Source organism: Syngnathoides biaculeatus, chromosome 2, assembly GCF_019802595.1.
Source record: "Syngnathoides biaculeatus isolate LvHL_M chromosome 2, ASM1980259v1, whole genome shotgun sequence".
In the NCBI taxonomy this organism is placed as follows: domain Eukaryota; kingdom Metazoa; phylum Chordata; class Actinopteri; order Syngnathiformes; family Syngnathidae; genus Syngnathoides; species Syngnathoides biaculeatus.
Genome location: NC_084641.1, coordinates 1442244 through 1463766, shown reverse-complemented (window position 1 = coordinate 1463766; position 21523 = coordinate 1442244). Strand labels below are relative to the sequence as shown.

Genomic DNA, 21523 nt, shown 5'->3' with positions numbered 1-21523 from the left:
ATTCGTGCAGTTGTAATTCAAAGCTCAAAGTTCTGATCCAATGTTCTGTCTTTTGCCCCCGGTGGACTCGGGTGCCAATCGGAGTCACTGTGACGACCCATCGGTACGGAGGAGGACCCAAATGCAGGACTCCGGAGACACAGAGGCATTTTGGGAAAAGTGTTTATTCAGTCCAAAGTCGGGGATTAGGCAGACAGTCAAGTGGGGCAGCGGCAATCAGGACGTCGGGCGTAGAGAGCAGGTCCGCGGGTAGGCAGGGGTCGGTACACGGAAGATTGATCAGGGCAGGCAGGAGTCGGTATACGGGAGATCAAAGAAGGCAGGAGTGTCAAAGGAGTCTGGCTTACGGGGTCGGTCGGAGAACAGGTGGAGGTCTGTACACACGGGTTCACGATCAGAGATACGGGAGTGCAGGAACGGGGCATGAGTTGCGACGATCTGGCAAAGACCAGTTGTCCCCTGGGTCCTATAAATGGCGAATCAGCCAGCATGAGGCGCTGGTGTGTGCCTCCTGATCAGTGCGACTTTGCGGGAACCCGCCCAGCCTGGGCTGGACCGGCAGAACAATGACAGTCACCACCCATTTCATCATCCTAATACAAATGTATTCAAATCCAGTGGTTTATCAGGGACACTGATTCTGTAATTTCCATGTCATTACCTTTTTTTTAATGCACGCTTGTGGGGGGTCCCTGGGGTGGGGGGTCCCTGTAACTGCGGATGGTTATGAAAAGTGATATGAAGGAATGGTGGCGAAGTCCTTTCTCACAAAAAAAAGCAAGAGATTTTTGTGTTGGATGTACAAGAAAAAAAGGACAGAGAAAATGGAGGAACAACTTACTGATCCAATGTCTGCAATTAGTATCCAGTCTTTCTGGGACACGTAAATGTTTTACTGGGATATGATCAAGAAGGCGCAATGATGGATGGAGGTCCAAAAGTACTTGAATGTACCATGTTGTGATTTTGGAATTTTTAACATAAATGTTTGCGTGGGGGAAAAAAAGTCACACATTTCACTTCTATCACGTTGTGTCATCATTACAGGTAAAGCTGAGGCTTTCTGTTCTCAGTCAAGTCCAGCAGGAAAAAGCGCCAGGCTCATTTTTGTTTAGCAGCTTGGGAACCAGTGCCAAATTTGGGCAAGATTGGCGCCCCTAAAACCAAATGCAGAGTGCGAACGCATTTATTATATCCTGCTGGGTCATGTCGACAATGAAAATGTCAAGGGATTTTATCACCCATCGTTGGTCAAGTAACAGAGGTGGAATGAGGGTGCAACAACATTTAGGATTAACTTGTAAGTGATATACTATGTTGTCCTTCAAGTGCAGTTCAAATAGAATGTCCACGATCAACAACTAGCCTGTGTCTTTATTCTCAAGTAGGAATGAGAGCCATTATTGTAAAATTGTGTGCATATGTTCTGGGCTTCATAATATTTAAATGAGACTAAGTAATGTTTTCAAACATACTGTACTTTACGCCAATTTCCACGAGAGTAACCAATTAATCTATTTTAGTTAAGAAGGTAACAAACAGAGGCTAATTTGTATTCCACATAAGATTATAAAGTGATCATAAACACCAATTAGAAAGGAGTCACATTCAGTATTTGTATTAGTATAAAGTATTTGTGTTAAACTCAATATTTTCCTAAAGTGCCGTATTTTATATAAACGGGGTTTGCACACACGTTAAAAACATTGTCATGTGAAGGTGGCAACATAAAGTTCCGTCGTTGAAATAGAAGCTCAAGACGTGAGCAGAATCCGACAGATGAATACTGACGAGGAACACAAACCTGCTGGGTACTTCCTGACCAGTTACAGTTCAACTATCAAATAACTCAAGCCTGTTCAATGTTGGTGTAGTATATATATATATATATATATATATATATATATATAATATATATATATATATATATATATATACAAACAATATAGTATCCTCCACATATTGTGACAAGACTGTATGAATTACAAATACTCGAGTTGTATAATGAGGACATTTGACTCGTCTGAGAGACCCAGAACTATCAGTGCCATTTTGACTTCTCTTTAGTCTCACACGGGCTATAAATATATAGCGCTATTACTCCAGTATTGAATTCTCCCACTCAACCCCTCTCTTTCTCTCACAGAGAATGTGAGAGCTACAGTGACAGAAGCTGGTTCATCTCATTAGACAATATAACAAAAAGCTTGTTGTCGGAGCAACGGCTCCATGCATTTCCATGGCGATTGTGCTGCCATGTTGAGGTGGTGGACTTTCTCCTTGTATAGGGGGAGGGGACAAGGTGGACCAATTGTGAGCAATGGAACTCCATCATTTCAAGAGCAGCAGGGAGGGGAAGATGCTGGACGGGAACAGGCTGTCCTCTGGTGGTCACATTTTGGTGTTGTAGGAAACGTCCTGGAAAAAGGGAAAACGTGATGAGCTAAGATTGGAAACGTCACCTGTGAATAACGCGAATATGGCAATGAACTCACAAGAATGACGTCTATCTGTCCCACTTTATTTAGGATGTGAAGCACTGCATCGTGAATGGTGACAAACAGTTTGCTCTTCGGGATGGACTCTGAGAAGAAACCTGCTGTTTCCAGCTGCTCCACCACACAGGCTAATAAAGAGCCAAATTTATAAAGAACACATTAATGCCATACTCTACTCACAAAAAGTTCAGGATGAACCTAAAATGCACCATAACTTTGAGCTGAACTACGTTTGACCTTTTTCCAATCTCTTCAGTCTTCCAGTACTTTTTGCATAACTTGATATCTTATTTTAACAAAAAGCTGAATGACAAAATTTACAAGCAGTTTTCAGTTTCCTTTTTCAAGGACATCTGACTCTTATGTCTGTCATTCTATGACTTTTTTAGTCCCTCTGTATCTCATGTTGCAACCTGATGAAGACACTTAGAAGACAAGACAGTAAATACAAGACTGATGAAGTGAAGTATGTCATGCTGAATTGCGGAGCTACAGTGTTAGACTGCTTTTGCTGTAGTTTTCCTGATTTTTGGGGCTGTGGGTACTACGTATCAGTGGTTAGCCATTGCAATGGTGAGTTCCTTTACGATTTTTACAAGGTGACCAATGCCTATACCCCAACAGTCATTTTCCCTGGGTGCCACAATTTAGCCGACAGCTTGGTGTCATTGTTTAAATTCCCAAGTGAGGAGATTATGTCACAGATGAGCTTGCTGGCCGAGAAAATCCCCAGACAAGCACCTCTTGTTGTGGCACAGAAAGCCCCCCAATGACAATGTGGGATGTACAGTAACGCGCCATTTTCCAATTTCACGTTTCTGTGGGTTGTATTGTATTTTGTTTGGAGGACCACTGACCTTGGCAAGCAGCGACATAGACTTCCACACCAATTTCACTTACATCCCTGAAGATCTGGAAGAAAAAGGCAAATATTTTTAGAAAATACATTTGAAAAAATGAAAGCATGCTCATCAAGACACCTGAGTACATTTTTCAAGGTCTTCACGGCAACAGTGTCCACAAAGCTGGTCGTTGAGAGGTCCAAGATGATGCTGTGAGGCCCGGCTTCGTCGACATGTCCTTTTTTGTCATCGCTGTCTTTGGAAGCCTGACCAGCTTCGTAATACTCGGATCTAGTCTTGGAAGTCGAGTCAGGCATTGTGTCTGATTGGTAAGCCCAGTTCACTTGGCCTTTACTGGACCCATGAGCTGGAGATTCTGTTAGCTTCAAAGCTACACCACTCTTAAAAGGATGTCCTTCCGCTTCTGCAGAGATGTTATTTTCTACCAATGAGAATGTGCCGTTGGGTACATTATTGACCCTCTGCTAGGATGTCGGGGGATAAAAAAAAAAAGCATGTTTAAGGCCGAATTTAATTGGAGGTAACACTTGAAATGAAAATGAAATAAAGCATACTTGCTGGTTTGGCTCATTTTTGTCTTTCTTATGTTCCTGTTGCTTCAGTGTTGAAGCTTGTTTTTTCTTCTCGCCGAGTAGCTTCCCTATTTGAATGCCACTCTGCCCAAACAGATAATAAGGGTGAGGTAACGAAAAGCCTATGGAGTGACGAAGACAGTCGAGGACGGGGATAGCAGCAAATCATCAAATCCTAGGCCACAAAGGTGCAAGGACAAACATGCGTACCTTTTCTTGTAAGGCCTCCATGTACATCTCAGCATTAGTGTAGTAGATAGTTGAGGAAGAACGGAAGATTTTAATTCCTGGAATCTCTTTAGCCTGCAGGCACAGATCAATGGCAATACTGTACTTTTTTCTGCTTTATTTAATGTTTTTCTTATATCTGGATTTTTTTTAACAGTAGATCAGTCTTAGCACAATGGCAAGCTAACATGATAAGGGCAACCCTAAGCTAACAGCATACTTCTTATTCAATTCCCCACAGTTAGTTTTGAAAAAACAATTGTTTGACTTCACATAATACCTTTGTCATTACAGTAGTTTCACATAATAATATTAACAGTGCTTGGTTGATGATGTCCCCATGCCACAGTTTGGTCTTATTACCTCTTTGTATGTGTCTACATCCAAATATAAGTTGGTGGCTGGCACTTGGCCCAAGATTGAATAGCGTGGCCTGAGAGAAACGAGAAATACAAACATGAAGCATTCTCGCATGCATATCGTGTTTCTGTGTAAGTAACGACGTGCACCTACAGCTGGGTTCTGAAGATAACGGTGAGCATCGAAAAGCCAATGGAGACAGCCAAACCCAAGTCCAAGTTAAGAAGAATCGTGCTTGTGAATGTTACCAGCCACACAAGCTAGAGGGCAATAAAATGCAATTAGTTAAAAGCAATAAATAGTTAAGTACCTGAGTGGGATCTTTTCGAGTATTTAGTCATACCAAATCAACCTTGTTGGTCTTCCAAAGCATTGGCACGTCCATGAACTGCTTAAACATTCCTTTTAAGTTCACAAACACTATTGTGGATAAGACAGCCTGCAGAACAGGCACACATAGTCACAACATCGTTACTTCTTGACCTTTCAAAACAGGAGGCACAAGGATGAAACATTCCAGGATATCTAAAAAGAAAAAAAAAAGGCCACTAGACCTGCTTTGAAAAGTAAAATGTCTGCAGAGTAACAAATACCTTTGGGAGCGCTTCAAAGAGAGATCCTATTTTTAAGACCGTAATCAGAACGATGAAGGAAGAAATCAGTCCTGCAACCTGATATAGCACACACACAACATTTTGTCAAAATCACATGAGATTAAGAAGTTATTTGAGGTATTTTTCTGATAATGGCTCATTGGTTTACTTGTGTTTTTCCCCCGGTGCTCTCCTGAACAAGGCTTCGGGACATTGAACAAGTCACGGAATAACACTGAAAACAGCCCCCGACCGTGTTGCTAAGTCCGAGAGCAACCAGCTCCTGATTGAAGAGTTAAAAAAAAAAAAAAACAGTACTTAACATATAATTATATTTCCTGCAGTTACATTAAACAATGACATGTGAAGAGTGTGCGCCCTCTGGTTCAATAACATTAGTGAACTGTTCATTAACTTTATAGCATGTCAACACATTGTTGGCACACTAAAAGCATCTGCAAGCATATTTAAGCTGCACAAGTGTACATAAAGCTTGTTCAGCATTAATGATTAATCAGAGGGGCTCTTACGGGCCCGAGTGCTCCCACTTCACACGTTACTATCAAAAACAGCAACAAAATCTACCTCTACGTGTCTTCAGCCTTTTAGAAAATGTATGGCTCGCCCCAGGTTGACTTTTTAGAAGAATGTAAATGATTTAGCACCAGTAACACATTTTATACAAGCAAAGGGAACATAGAGTAACGCAACAGTGATCTGGACATTGGCAAGTGTCTGCTGTGCAACCTATTCATTGTCTCGAGTAATACCATCAAAACTTAATAGATCGATATTCAGTAAATCAACATTAATCAACATCACCAAAAGGTGCTGTTCCCATTTTACTCCCAAATTTTAAAATTTTCCATTGAACTTCATACTAATTGGATTAAGTAGATGTTATCATCCTGTTAGAAATCCAAACCGGTCAAGCGCAAAAGCGTTTTTATAAATGAACTTCCAGCAGGCAATTTACAGTACATTGAAATATTCGTGCATGCTGACAGGGTGGGCATTTTTGGCCAATGTTAGCCTTTTATGAGCACATGGCGGACAAAAAACGAAAATTAAATCACTTTTTACACACTGCAGGTAGCAGAGTGTGTGGGACATGGTAAAACCACATACAGTACATCCAAGGAAAAAAAGTGATATAAAATGAAGGAAACACATTTGAAAAGACTTCTGATTGTAGTGGTGTGTGCGCAAAGGCTTTGCCACTTCTAGTAAGACTGTGACGTTACATTATTTGCTATGTTTTCATGATAACTGAGTGATTCTAATGAGGACATCAAAGGCGGTTCATAGTGGTACGAACCCAGTAGCACAATGTTCCTCTACGTGCTCGCCTCACCTGGTTGCTATCCACCTTGTAGCCATGTTTGAGAGCAAATGTTTTCCCAAGAGAAATAGTGATGGCGTAGCCCACGATGGCCACAGCAAAAGCGTCTCCAATCACCGCAGAGAACAGCGTCACGTCTGGAGCTCGGGGGGGCTTCAGCCTGGAATGGTCGGGGAAATCCACAGATAAGTGCTGATTACGTTTTCCAGGTATCTCAAGATTTGCGAAACTGCGCTTACAGCCATATTTGCCCGTTTCTGTCGGATTATCTTGGGTCTATTGATTCTTCTTGACTCAAGCATTAGTTCACTTTACCTTTTGTAAATATTTATCTCACACATTCTGAAGAGGTTCCTTACACCAAGTGTATTTTAATAATCCCATCAGTATCAGTTCTACTGCTATATTGTACTTCAAGTTTTCCTGCACTCTGTAAAGTAAATAAAAATGTAACATAATTTTCAAATTGAAGCTGTGAACTGACCTCAATCTCTGTCTCATTGTACTTTCCCACACATATCTTTGGTGATTACCTTTTATTGACATTTGGTTAAACAAACTATTAACAGGGAAGGAACTGTAGAAAATCTGTAGCATTTTTTCATTCCGATTACAATATTAATCATTTCATTTTCATTTCATTATCAGATATTTTGTGAAGCACATCTCCACTCCTTTGGTCTTTCAATTTCTTCTCCAGTGTATGCCTTTTTAATAATCCATCAATCCATTTTGCAAGTCTTTTAATAATTTTGAAGCATTAAGATGCTGATGAATAGCTTTTATCTAACTCTGGGAACTACTTGGAATTGTTAGCATGTCCCATGAAAATCTACAATTAGCACTAAGATTCTTTACGGGTCTGGGCACTGGTCTCTTTGTTGTCTCGGCATCCACGGACAGCGTTCTGATCATTTCAATTCGCAAAGATTTACTCACCCACTCGGGATCTCCCCGACAACATCAATTTCATATTTAGCAGAAAGGCCGCAATAATGAGTGATGATTGTTGCTGCTATGATCTGGAAAGATAAGCAGAGCCGGGATGAGTGAAAGAGGAACTAAAATGTCTCCTGAATCTCGTGCAACTGATGCTGAGGGGAAATGTGTAATCTGTTCATAGACATTGACTTTCGTTTTTTTTTTTTTTTAATTATTAGTATTTTTATTATGAAAAAGAGGACTATCAAAAGCACTCACCACTATGAGTTCTATGGGGATGGGCAGGGGCAGCTTCTGCCTGTAGCACCCATTAAGTTCTTTGACCACAATGAGAACAGTGAGCGCTACCAGACTCACTACCAGCTCCGGTATCACCGTCAGAGGTAGCAAGCGGCATATTTCAACCACAGTCTAATGACAAAGGAAGAAGATGGAAAGATGTTTGGATAGAAGTCAATGTAGTCCGCCTCCTTGAGTCAAAATGGCCAAAGTTGATATTTGTACAAGTGTCAATGTGCCATACGTAAATGAGTGAGAGAGGACCAGAGAAGCGCGCTGGAGCAACTCCAAACAAGTATTTGAGCTGGGAACATAACACATGGCACGCTGACGCTGTGGTATAGCCTCGGACCAGTGGCTCAGACAAGTAGGTGACCACAAAACCAAACCTCACCACTCCCAACAGGATCTTTGGGTAAGAGAAAAACGTGGTTGAAAACCTCACCATGGTGGAAGATTTCGGAAAAAGTGGAAACACACCTGAAACAACCCTGCCAGGACTGTGAGTGAGCAGGCAACCTGTACTCTGTAAGCATCCCGCTCATCAACATTTACACTTCCTGACCCATTTGTACGATTGACTAGAAAGTTACTGTCGGGAGCAAGTCGCTCTGTCACACTCCCAATCATAATGCTGATCACTGCAAAAGTACCTGAAAACACAAATGCAAATGTATTAATTACTGCTACAAACGAATGAGTGCCAATTAAGATCCAGTCCCGAGTCCACTTGGGGGAAAAAAAACAATCTTGAATGATAATTTTTTTCATCCAAATGAAAACAAATCCTGAATCGAGAGTACGTATCTTATTCTCACGAGAGTAACGATGCTGAGTACAACCTTTGTTTACATCTTCCACCATTTTACTTCATGTGTATCCACATAGAGGATGCGAAGTGGTAGCTGTAGCCTACTAGTCGATCCATGGAGTTGGTCTCTCCCATGAGGCGATAATCACTATGAGTTACATGGATGTTAAAGTTATGCAAGATTTATTCAACACATCGATAGATGACGACGAGTCAGCTCCCAGTTACTAGCAGCTAGCTGGCTTAGTAGATGTTGCACGCCATGCGTCAATTAATAAAATAATAAGAGGGATCCCGGTTCAAGTAAGCCATTTCAAACTAAAAAGAAGGGTTTTGGCAATTACGACAATGTGGCTTTATTTTGGAATTGTACAAGCAGTAACAATTTGACTGTGATTTGTTAAAGTCAATGCGACAAGCAGTTGGGGATTTAGACAGTCCGACCTCGAGTATTCATAAAGACTCAAGCAAGGATGTCAGTGGCCTTAATAACATCCTGTGGTTTTGACTCACCAATAGAGATGTGTCTGGAAGTGCCAAAGATGAAATAGACCAGTACTGGGTAAAGTGAGGTGTACAGGCCGAACACAGGGCGCAAAGAAGCTAGAAGAGCATATGCCATGCCTGACATAGGAAAAAAAAAAACATTGTTTCCATTTTAAAATCTTTATATTGGTTATTTATTGATTCTCGTGCAATAATCAGACTGAACCAAATGCCGATTTCCTATCATTGTGTAGAAATCACATACTGTACTTACCCTGCGGTAGATGCATGATGCCCACACTGCAGCCAGAGATCAGGTCCCCGACTGCATTTTCTCTGATGGGGTATGTCGGCAGCCAGGCAAGAACGGGCACCCGGTTCAACACGATTTCCTTCACACGGGCCACTGAGCATCTGTGGCAGTCAGCCCAGAAAGAAAAACCTGATGTCCCGTAAGAACTTCCAAATGTTTACAAACTTACGTGAGGGTGAATGTTACCATACAGGTGTTTATGTCTCGTTGTGAATGCGTGTTCTATTCTTTTGCTGAAATCATTCCCGAAATATCAGATCTTGGCCCTCCAAATATAACACCAACATAATAACATTGTGAGAGTTGAAACACTTGCAACAAAGTTTCCCAAGTGACCTTGAAAAATTGGCGCACTGGCTCACAAGCATGCAGGCCAATACACACAAAGTGTTTTTCAACCAAATGATAAAATGTGGGAAGCGATAAAGCCACTTGTTGATCATCATCTGACACACAAACTCTGGTTTGTTATCATATATTAAAACTAAAAAGAAATATTTAAACTTGCACTCAGTATTGCTGAGTGCAGTTCTACATCACTACAAAGTACACCCACTGTAATAAAATTATTGTTCAATCAATACCTATCACACAGTTCCAATTCAATCTTAACATTATCTTTTTCAAGCTAATTGTCTTTGTTATGTTAGGTCGATTAGGCGTATTTGTCTTATGACATCGAAACATCGGAATTGCGTGTATTTTATGATGTGTCATAGGTTATTCTAAAATCTTACAACAAATCAAAAAGTGTAACCCTTGAGCGTTATCATGAATGCCCTTCATAAATCACCACCAATTTTGTCTGGCGACACATTTACAACCACACAAATAAAAACTCACATTCATATCACAACTGTCCCCACCGCACTAACCTGCCAGTCCTTTTCTTATTTGTGTCTTTATTTATTTTTCTCATTTTGATAATGGTTTATAAGTTACCTCGTGGAGCCTCTCAGACGTTGAGTGAAGGTCGGCTCCGTGGACCAGTTCCCTTTTTGCCCCAGCTCATCCAGACCCAACTCATCCAGAACCTGACGGTGCACGGAGTACTCGTGAAGAGGATGTCCTCGGTGCTCCATGTCGGTGTGTGGTTTGTCTCTCCTGGATGTAAAACCGGTTCCAGTGTCGTGCCTGAGGGCGGTCTTACAAATACAACTTGCACATTTGTTTTACAGATGAACACTGCCGCTTCCTGATGCTGCTGTTGGGCTGGGGGAGTGACTGCTCCTTTCTTGCCTTTATACTTCCACCATCCCATCCCGTAAATTTGCTTTCAACACACACACACGAAGATAAACACATATGAGGTCAAAAAAGTGTTTTTGTTCCTCTTTTTTTAACTGACTGTCACCGTTTGAAAACTTTAGCACTGAATGGTGCACAGTGGACATGACAAAAGTTCCTATGATCAGTCACTTTGCTCTGTTTTAAGAGTAAGATGTTTGTGTTATAATTGTTTTATTGTGTTTTTTGGGGGTTTTTTTTTTTTGCACAGAACAGGTTACGTTCCAAATAACGGTACCTGAGAGGAGCACTGTATTAGGACTGCATTATAAGATGATTAATGTTATTGTCCAATTTAAAGATATCTACTGTTGTGGAATAAATGGAAATTTATGTACATCATATACTAATTTGTCATAATTTTTCCAAACCAACAGCATTAATCACCTCCATTCCTTAACATTTCATCATTTGTTGAATTATCACCGGTAAAATTGTCTTCCGCTTGCAAAAAATGAAGTATTACGTAAGATGGAACAAGACGATCATGTTTACAGTCGAAGGACAAATTAGAAAGTACAGTATGTTCTTATCATAGTGCCTCGGCTCATGCACAATGATAACGAACTTTGGAAAATAACCAATATGACCTAAAACACCACGTTTAGTTAAGTGTGTAAAAGAAGGACCAGCAGTTGGTTGGTAGAGTTTCCTTTTTTTCCATGGCAACGCATGGCATCATCATTAAGGGTATAAGGCGACCTGTACAAAATGTTTGAGTACCTCAGCACAGGTTCCCGTTTACTTTGGATCATCCGTCTGTCTGTCTGATGTTTCGTGCGGGTTAATGTTTAGGTGGGTACTTGTTAAAATGACAAATGGCGTTATTGATTAGGGTTTATCTTGCACAATGAGCTTAGAGGTTATAAATGTTTAAGGCGAGACATTTCATTTGTTGCACAATTTTGAGCACCACTACGTCAAAGACTCTAAAAGAAAGCCCATCAGTATTTTTTTCAGTACTATTGTTGTTATAGTCGCAATTCAATTCCCAATTTTGTTCCACGCACACAGTCGAGTAAGCCCACAATTTCTGAGTCATGCCTGAAAAAAAGCAACTCTTGCCTCTTTTTTTTTTTTGTGCACTTCCCCTGTTGAGTATTACTGTTATTACAAAATTACGGGCAATGCTGTGAGAAATTTCATCACTAAGCTATTTTTTTCTCAGAGGATAAAAAAACAAACAAACAAAAAACATTCTGTTGGACTCTTTGTTGGTTCATTTAATTCTAACAATGTCTTTCTTACATCATTTATTTTCCTCTCTGGGGGAAGATTTCTGACGTTGCTCTGCATTTTCAGTAAAAGAGCAACCAAGTCATCGGTGGGGCGGGGGGTTATTTTCTGAGTAAAATGAGTAACACTGTGAAAAGAAAAAGGCCGCATTCCTGCACATATTAACCACAGGCGCTGTCACACACGTGTAAATGTCTGCAGTTAAGAATATTTGGATGATCCAGTAAAGCTGAAACTATAACTGGGAAAAACAAACATCACCCTTTGCCCAGACACCATTAAGATCAATGAATTGATGAAGAGTATACTGTAAATGTTTAAATGCTCAGACAGTTTTGAATATGAAAAAGACTTAAAATAAATAATCAGTGTGAGCAAATATGCAATGATTGACTGATTTATTTTTTTACTTATTTGCAGGTCATTAGAGAGAGACGCATCAGAGTTTGAGGACCCGTTTGCAGGTAAGGAGCTCCTAATGGACAGGAAGACAAACTCAGGGGAATCTTTTTTTGGACCTAGTTTCTCAAAGGTCTTGAAGTAGAGGCCATTGAAATGCTAGCGTCCATCAAAATAAAGTGAGGATTGTTACCTTTATTATTATATGGGACAGAACATCTGCTTCACAGTATGTGGGGTTCCATTTCTTCAATCGTCTAACCAGTATCGGAATACAACGAAAAACACAAACGTGCGCGGTTTTGGTTTTGTTACAATCAACCTTTTGTGACATTTTAGAGCAGTGAAGAACTAAAGAGAAATCCATCCAACTCAATGTAAACTAAGCCCCAGTAACCCATTACAAACACGGAACCAATATATGCTTGACTGACGGTTATGCGAGTTGTCGTCAGCGTAGCGTAATTTCAGGGTAACTGCTGTCCAACTTTTTCCACACACAGTTGAGCACACACTGTAACAAAACAAACTAACCCTTTGCCGGCAGGTCTGTTTAATCAGTGACACCTAATCGGGACCCCTGTGCGGTCGCAATCTCACAGCCCCATTCAAAGATGGGGCAATTGAATGTGATTAGAGAAATAGGGTGATCATTTGAAAATAAAATCGAGAAGTTGTTGTCGTATGGATAATAATACAACCTACAGGCCTGTTCTTGAGAATTGTGTGGGTCATATTAATTTGTCCAATAACGTATCACCTGATGTCCATTAAAAACGATGTGAAAACATTTGGTCCAGACGGGTTCTGTGTTGCCAGATAATGACTGCTCAAGAGTGACGTTCCCAGGATGTTTTGTCCACCACTGAGAAAACAAAAGACAGCTGTGACATCCCGTTATGTGATCATTTGCTGATCAGAAGTCGGGTTCGTAGTTGTGAGAAATCCCCCCCTTTTCTCAATCATGATCAAATATAAAACCGGGAAAAGATACAAATACAATGGACAACTACTCTGGCAAAGGATAAGGGTCAAATATCTCTAGGCTGTGCTTCAGCGATTTTAACAACAAATCTCTCTTTGATTGGAAAGTGTTGTGTGAGTTTGTACATACTACTCAGGAAATAGGATTAGTCATAATAAAGCAAAAGATGCCTCCTGAATGATAGATTTTGTGCAGTAAGTGGGATTTACTATCAAATAACATTTACTTTGGCCCTTTGTACTGTACATCAGTATGCATGCATAGCTGTAAAAAGTAGAAATAAACATGCTGATATTTATCTGATGACAAGTCGCAGGTTGGCAGCGACTTGTGGAAACCTGACGAAGCCAAAGGCCCAAGTAGCCTCGCTGATCTATTTTAAAACTTTCCGCCAGTGAACATTTGCCCGGTGCCCTCTGCGAAGAACGCAGGACAGAACTACCAGCGATCACAACAACAGAGTGTGAAACAACGAGCTCATCTTAGGACACCCGTGGTACTATCGCCGGTAACTGCATGCTTTGCTAATGAGTCATGCGTTGGGACTGCTGGCGTTGCAAAACTGCCTTGAGAAATGCGACGTTCACGGCACGTTTTTGTGGTTTGCTGGGAAGGTTAAAAGGCGGACAGTTGGGTGGATGAGTGCTTGGCCTCATAGCTCCCAGGTTGATGGGTCAAATCCAGGCTGAGGTTTTCCTGGGCGGGCATTGCATGTTCATCCTATGCTTGTGTGGGTTTTCTCTAGGTATTTAAGCTTCTTCCCACTTCTCATAAAGAACACATTTTAAAACTAAATTGAATGTGAGTCAAGTGACAGGTTTTTGTGACAAATAAATTATTTCAAAACTTTTTCTGCCATGAATGTGACCTACAGTACTGTATAGAACACAATTGGAAGAAAAAAATCTTAATGTAGATGCATAAGTGTGCAAACCCTTTTCAAACTGGGGATCTGACAGTGTTAAAAATTCATCAGTCACATTCAAACCCAAGTTTAATGGGTATCAACATGCAGCTGTAATAAAGAGCGGATCATCTTGTAGGCTACAGGCCATTCCTGAGTTTTTCTACCTAGATCCGGGGTTGGCAACACTGAAAGAGACATTTTGACCCGATTTCTACGGGGAAAAAACACTTATAATTTATTTTCCCAAGCCGCAACATAAGGATGAAAGTGCCGCATGCAGCTCCAGGAGCCGCAGGTTGCTGACCCCTGGCCGACAGGCCAGAAATCAATTCAATCGAATTTATCGAGCTTAACTACGTCACCAATGAAGATCTCCGCATTTCCTTTCTGCTCCGAGCCAGCGCTGTCAGCATAACAAACACTTGCACTCTCACAAGTCTTCCATACTGAGGCAACCAATCAGAGGAAAGGTTGCAGTCTGAACCGTATATGGACAAAGTGGATACAAAATTGGGCCAAACTGAAGCACCTGTCAGAGAGGCCTTTGCATGACACTCATATGACGAAGCCAAGGTGTTTTGTTTGTTTTTTAAATGAAGTTGACACTTTTATATGTCATGTTAGACAGTCACTCTATCAAGGTCTAAATAGCCAAAATACTTTGTCTTTAATGAGTAATAAGAATAGGTAAATACATGATTTAATGTTAAATTAGAAAGTTAAAGCAACTGTGGTAGTGTCAATTGTTGTGGAGAATTTTTTAAACATGAATCACTCTAAGGCACAATGTGTGTCTCTATTAATATTGACAAATACACCGTATTCACGATAACATATTTTCTCTTGTTATTTTGGAGACATTTCTCAAAATTCTAAATAGAAATAAAATGCAGGTGCCACCTTACGTTTGTCTCGAGCACTCTAGCATTTCATTCCTGAATGAAAACGTATTAATGTACTGTGAAACTAATGCATGCTACAGTAAAACGAGACAAACGGGAAATGTTGCTTGTTCATTTAGTAAAATCTGGATGTAGTCTTGGATCGTGCAGGTATCAGTCCAATGGAGACACTGGTTGCGGCCACTACTCAGGCCGAGCACGGTGCACATCTTCTTAGGCAGCTGGACAAGATGAGAGGTGCCCAGGAGCTCACTGATGTGGTTCTTGTGGCCGGTGGGAATTCCTTCGCCTGCCACAAGGTGGTGCTCTCTGCATTCAGCCCATACTTTCAGGTGAAGGCATGCGCCTAACTGTACTGTATCTACCTTTACTCTTCTTGAGTTCAACTTGGACAAACCGTTCCATAGTTTCGGCTCTTGAACACCGTTACCAGTTTCATTTGGTTATTTGTGTGGACTCCTGAAGAAGAAGCACGCATGTGTCCAGGCCATGTTTACGTGTGGTCTGAAAGAAACGAGGGGAGGTGAGGTACCCCTGCGAGACACTCCAGCCCACAGCCTGGAACTTCTCCTAAGTTACATGTACCGCGCTGAGCTTCACCTGTCCAACGACAACATTCAGGCAGTGTCTGCGGCCGCCTTCCTGCTCCATGTCGACGGAGCATTCCGGTGGGAAAAAGAACGTCACTGTTTGCTCATTACGGCTGTATGAAATTGCAAAAGAGAAGTTCATGTGTCCTTTCTTTTTACTCCTTCAGGTTGTGTCAAAGGCACATGGAGGCTCGGATGGACGCTTCCAACTGTGTTGGTCTGTACCACTGGGCCAGAGACTTGGGGGCCACTGGTTTGGCTGACTGTGCGTTCCGATATCTCTGCCAACACTTTACACAGGTGCAGTTTCAATTTTGCATTTTATTGTTCGTGGCATCCACATGCAGGAAAACATCCGTTTTTGCAAGCGCATGTATCCCGGTGAGAATGTGGATCCCTAACACAGGCCCCCACAAGAGTCACTCAGTGCCGCCCCTGTCAAAAGTTAGAAAAAAATAGCCCCCGTTTAGGTTTTTATCAATCGACTTTTGGTTTGTTTAATAGCAGTAGTCTTCCTTCTTCTGTACTGCATCCATCCCTTTTTTGTTTGTTCTATTTACTTTATTTAACTTTTCACGCCAGTGTGATCATTTGATTTGAATAAACACTATTTGAAGTGCTTCGATTCTGGAATTCGCAATGAAGAAGGTTGTGTGAGGGGGCCGTCGTCGCTACTTGCAGCTTTAATTGATTTTGGTTTTGTTCCAAGGTTTGTGAGGAACAAGAAATCTTGGAGCTGGATGCTCCAAGTCTTGGAGATCTGCTGGCTTCGGATGACCTCAACATTTCACAGGAGGAGCTGGTGTTGGAGCTGCTGTTGCGTTGGGTGGCGATGCGTCGAGGGGACTCACAGAGCGAAGCTCAGGCTGTGGCATTACTCGGGCGTGTCCGGCTGGAGCTGGTGGACCCGGTGTTCCTCTGCAAAGCTAGGAGAAGAAACCCTGTGGGAATAAAAGAGAAAGATAAACGTGCCTCGGTGGCTGTCAGGTGATAAGAACATTACATTTTCCAATTATTATGTCTGTTTGACTTCCAGGTTTTGCTGCGGGATTTTGAGTGCTTTAGAATGATTGACGCGGCCCTCCAGCCCTCATGTCTAAGCGAGGCATCGGCCCCACCTCGACCAACCCTTCGTTATGGGATGGAGACCACCAACTTCCTGGTCTGCCTGGGAGGCATAAACCAGGGTGGGATTCCTTCCCGTCGTGGGGGTCTTGCTGACCTCAGTTTTTGTTACGCTCCCACGACGAGAAAGACTTACTACATCCCCTCTCCTCTGACGGGCTATATGGGCATCGGGCAGATCTCAGCGGGAGCTGTGACTCGTGACAACAACATAGTGGTTGCTGTAGAGGCAGAGGATGAACGCAGGATGAAGAGAGTGGACATCTGCAGGTGTACACCAGAAGGAAATATCTCCGTTTTGGTTATTCCTCACCTGACCTGCTGGAATTATATTTTCCAGGTACAATCCTGCTGAGGATCACGCCTGGGTCAAGCTTTGCTCAGCAGGACACAGAGACATGTATGCTTTAGGGATGCTGGGCGACGCACTCTACATGATGGGTGGTCAGATGAAAGTGGACCATCATTACGTCATCACGGACAGCGTGATGAGGTGGTCGCTGAAGCGAGGAGGCAGCTGGATCTCTTTCGCCCCACTTCCTATTCCTTTAGCCTGCCACAGCACCGTAAGCCTCAAGGACCACCTCTACGTGCTGGGAGGCTGGTCGCCACAGGTGCAACCATGGCATTAGTTGACCATACTGATTATTAAATGACCAAACAAAACGATTCACTCGTTCACTGCCATTGACAGCTTTTGAAGTTCAATATCCATGTTAACTGGGCGGGCTGCAATGAATGAGGGGGAATAAAGGGGACGTTTTCAGTGTTAAAACTGCTGGCAAGACTTGAATATAGCCGTACTTGTTCCTTCCCTGCCTCCGGTTTTTAAGCAAATCCATGCCCCTCACTAATGTGCACGAGCACGAACCCTTATTCATAATGTACAGCGCTTTGCAAATGATTTTAGAATAAGCAACCCGACGCTAATCTTACGTCGCTTCTGAATCATCTTTACTTCACCTGAGGCAGTGGCCTGCATAGTTTATTTGGTTGGTTATAATTTTATAACCTCAACAAGGAGGGGGTGGTCTAAGTCCTCCACACGCATTTACAGTAATCTACATGGCCATTGACTGTAATTCTGAGTGAGGAATAGCAGATCAATGTTCAAAGATTCTTTGGTTTCCAAGGAGATTTCGTATTCATTACAACACGTAGGTATCAGTTATCACACACTTGACAGAAACGCTTCTGGATTTTAATATGACACCAATGTTGGCTGTGTGTTTCAACATGCATGCTTATTAAAAAAAAAAAAAAACACTTCAGATCAAGCATTATTGTTTGCTCCAAACCAGAGTTCCATTAACTTACTTTTAACAATGTACTCAACCCCTTGTTTTTGTTTTTTTTTTGTTGTTGTTTTTTTTTTTACCCTTTGTCAGAACCATCCAGATGAAGAACCAGACAAGTTGAATAACCGAGTGTTTCAGTTTGATCCCGGTAAAGACAGATGGAAAGAATGTGCCAGGACGAAGTACTCGAGGTATCGCTGTGGCACAGCCATTCTCAATGACGAAATCTACATTTTAGGTCTTGGCTCATTACAACAAATGCGTATTGTTCAGTATGTGTGAGGGTTGAACAGGGAAAGTTGATGGTTTTTTTGTCTCTCTTCAGGTGGTATAGGGTGTGACGGGGAGGACCGTGGCCAATCACGTCGCTCTCTGAGCTCTGTAGAGATTTACAACCCAGAAACAGACACATGGAGGCCAGGCCCAACTCTACCCACCTCGCTCCTCTCCCTCCGGAACAACACCTCTAATGTCGGAGTAGTGCAGGGAAAACTCTACGTCTGTGGATACTATAAGGGAGCTAGTAGGTTTCAACTTCTTTCTTGTTTCGTGATCACGTTGTAATGCAGTCTTTATGGTAAACGTACAGATGGGCAATTAATTGACTTTATTGGTTAAATCAGGTGTACCTGTTCTGGTGACTTTTAATTCAGTTTAATTATTTCATGTTGAGATAAAGATGTGAATCATTTTCACAGTATTTTCCATATGAGGACAATTGGGCTGAGCATTTCCAAAGGCATAATTCCAATTTATCCATCCATTTTCTTAGCTGCTTATCCTCACAAGGGTCGCAGGAGTGGTGGAGCCTATCCCAGCTGTCAACAGGCAGGAGGCAGGCTACACCCTGAACTGGTTTCTGGCCAATCGCAGGGCACATCAAGACAAACAGTCACACTCACAATCTCACCTAGGGGCAATTTAGAGTGTCCAATTAATGTTTAATGTTTTTGGGATGTGGGAGGAAGCTGGAGTGCCCGGAGAAAACCCATGCAGGCACGGGGAGAACATGCAAACTCCACACAGGCGCGTCCAGGATTGAACCCGGGACCTCAGAACTGCCAAAGCAATACTTTATTGACATTTTGGGAACTTTTGACCTGTGCTTCCATGAAACATATTTTGCTGAGGTCACCTTGCATCACCTGTAAAGGCCGGGCAGCTTTAAATTGTACATTTTAAAAGGTTTGTTAATGATTGTGTTTTCATACTGTTGTTATCCTTTGCAAAAAATAACTGATGTATTGCAGTTTGCAGAGAAGTAGCTCATGACCATCTCAAAGTACTGTACTGTATTTAACTGTATGTCTGTTTTGCACACCAGAAGGAGCAGCATAATCTCCGTTGAAGTGAAACAAAAATGTGGAAAAACTGTTTTCATTCTTTACATTGTCATTACAGTATTGATATATGAAATCCAACATTATAGACTACTGCTAGCATAACAAAAAAAAATTCAATTCATTTCCATAGGGAGATGATTTGGAATTTCAGTGTTAAAGTTACTGCCAGTAAAACCTGGTTGGTATCGGAAGAAATACAGCAAATACCAGAGGGGGTGCTCTGTTAAATTGGAATCAGACTGTAAAAAAAAAAAAAACGAGATTTTAATTTGATTCCATATCCCCCAGCCCCAGGCAACGGTTTTTATTTTTGTGATTTGTATATCTCCCTGGGCTGCAGGCCGTCATGAGATCATCACCAAGGAGGTTTGGGAATTGGATCCTGCTGAAAATGTGTGGGCAGCGGCAGAAAGACATGCAGCAATGCACGACAGCTATGATGTCTGTCTGGTGGCTAACCTCAATCCGCGTGACCTCCTCACGCAATAAAACCTCCCTTTATGGCTCGGAGCAACAACTGTGTTTGAACCAAGGAGCTGAGGGAGGTGACCCTCCGACCTCACAACTTAAATTTATGACCTGAATGGCCCCCTGGGAATCACAAACTGACGGTGGATGTGAAAACTCTGGACGGTCTTCGTGTGGGCTTGTTGAGCTAACAAGCCCAGCTTGGTCATTTCTGCTTGGGAGGCAAATAAGGTCTTCAGACTGATATGAAGGGGGAAAAAAATATTGGATTGTCGGTCACAACGTTTTGCAAATGATAGCTACGTGTCATGAGTATGGTTGGGATTCTGCTTGAATCCCCTGTATGGACTCATAGATAAGTTATTCTTGCATTAAATTGTAAGGAACTGAATTTGTAAATGTAATCAGTCCTTGCTTGTAGTTTTGTTAAAACTTACTTCAAACTGTGCCTTAATAAAAATAAAGAAAGTAGGGCATGCATTATAACCCCCAAAAATAGGTACAATTGTACAAATCACTGTCCAGTACTGTGTATTAAATAGTAAGTATCTTTCGGCTTGTCCCTTTCGGGGTCGCCACAGCGTGTCATCTCAGATGAACGCACATATATGTTTGGCACAATATGAAATGCATATTGGAAAGAAAGTAAAAATGACACCACCTGCTGGATGTTGTAGGGCCCTACTGCTATGACGGCATTATCTCAATTTTCCTCCGCCTCGTACTGTTCGAAATGATGTTTTCTTTTTATGTGCTTGCTGTCGCTGTTTATTTATGACCCGAGTCATCTTTATTTTTTGCTAATTCATCAGTTTAAATTGCAATGTTTGACTTTTATCAAGTTATTTGGACGCTCTGAATGCCATAACAAATTTCCAGCAGAGTGGATTTCTGCAACCAGACATTTTCTGTTACTGTTAAAATAAAAAATGACACATTTGTGAATGAAAGGCACGCATTTTGCTGACAATTATATCATATTATTATTCAATCTCACGATAAAACAACATTGTTCCTAAATTGGCCTGTCACCAAGTTGAAAATTCATTTCAAAATTTCTTTTTTTTTTGCAGTATGGCTGATGCCATTCGAATGGTCCTTTAAATTACACAATACTGTGTATGTTCCGGCTGTAAAGCGTTGGTCTAACAGTTCTGGGACAAGGGTTCAAATCCTGGCCCGGCTGTCTGGAGTTTGCATGTGCTCCCTGGGCCTGTGTGGGTTTTCTTAGGGGCACTCCTGTTTCCTCCCACATCCCAAAAACATGTGACATTTGTGATTCTTGTGTGGCTGTGTGGAACAATTAGAAAGATGGAGGCATGCACTGGAAATGAGAGAAATGAAGATTAGCTGAAGTAAAACAGAATATTTGTGCATGAATGTGAGGGGCATTAAAGGAGGAGTGAAGCTCCAGGAAGAAGAAGTAGCGAGGGTGGATGACTTCAAATACTTGGGGTCAACAATAGAGAGCAATGGAGACTGTGGTAAAGAAGTGAAGAAACGGGTCCAAGCGGGCTGGAACAGTTGGCGGAAGGTGTCTGGTGTGTTATGTGACAGAAGAGTATCTGCCAGGATGAAGGGCAAAGTTTATAAAACAGTGGTGAGGCCGGCCATGATGTACGGATTAGAGACGGTGGCACTGAAGAGACAACAGGAAGCAAAAGTGGAGGTGGCAGAAATGAAGATGCTGAGGTTC

At 41.8% G+C, this 21523-nt stretch overlaps 2 protein-coding genes across 3 annotated transcripts; one reads left to right on the top strand and one right to left on the bottom strand.

Moving 5' to 3' along the window:
- Positions 1-1949: 1949 nt before the first annotated feature.
- On the bottom strand, positions 1950-10516 carry LOC133496462 (solute carrier family 26 member 6-like). Of its 2 annotated transcripts, none has more exons than XM_061812090.1 (19): positions 10230-10516; positions 9249-9388; positions 9002-9112; positions 8158-8330; positions 7922-8086; positions 7657-7809; positions 7396-7478; positions 6469-6616; positions 5284-5397; positions 5115-5192; positions 4865-4960; positions 4675-4781; positions 4525-4594; positions 4144-4236; positions 3916-4017; positions 3487-3825; positions 3356-3410; positions 2496-2626; positions 1950-2418 (listed from the first exon to the last, which is right to left on the bottom strand). In XM_061812090.1, exons 1-19 carry the CDS (start codon positions 10367-10369, stop codon positions 2392-2394), a joined length of 2325 nt encoding a protein of 774 aa, XP_061668074.1. In that variant the 5' UTR covers positions 10370-10516; the 3' UTR covers positions 1950-2391. The 2 variants fall into 2 exon arrangements, with proteins under 2 accessions (XP_061668074.1, XP_061668081.1); XM_061812097.1 differs by having other exon boundaries at positions 3487-3822; positions 10230-10514.
- Positions 10517-14861: 4345 nt separating this feature from the next.
- Positions 14862-20676, top strand: LOC133496493 (kelch repeat and BTB domain-containing protein 12-like). Its single transcript, XM_061812164.1, has 9 exons — positions 14862-15335; positions 15490-15671; positions 15761-15893; positions 16303-16536; positions 16630-16988; positions 17059-17332; positions 18107-18254; positions 18342-18539; positions 19700-20676. Exons 1-9 carry the CDS (start codon positions 15165-15167, stop codon positions 19846-19848), a joined length of 1848 nt encoding a protein of 615 aa, XP_061668148.1. The 5' UTR covers positions 14862-15164; the 3' UTR covers positions 19849-20676.
- The last annotated feature ends 847 nt before the right edge of the window (positions 20677-21523 follow it).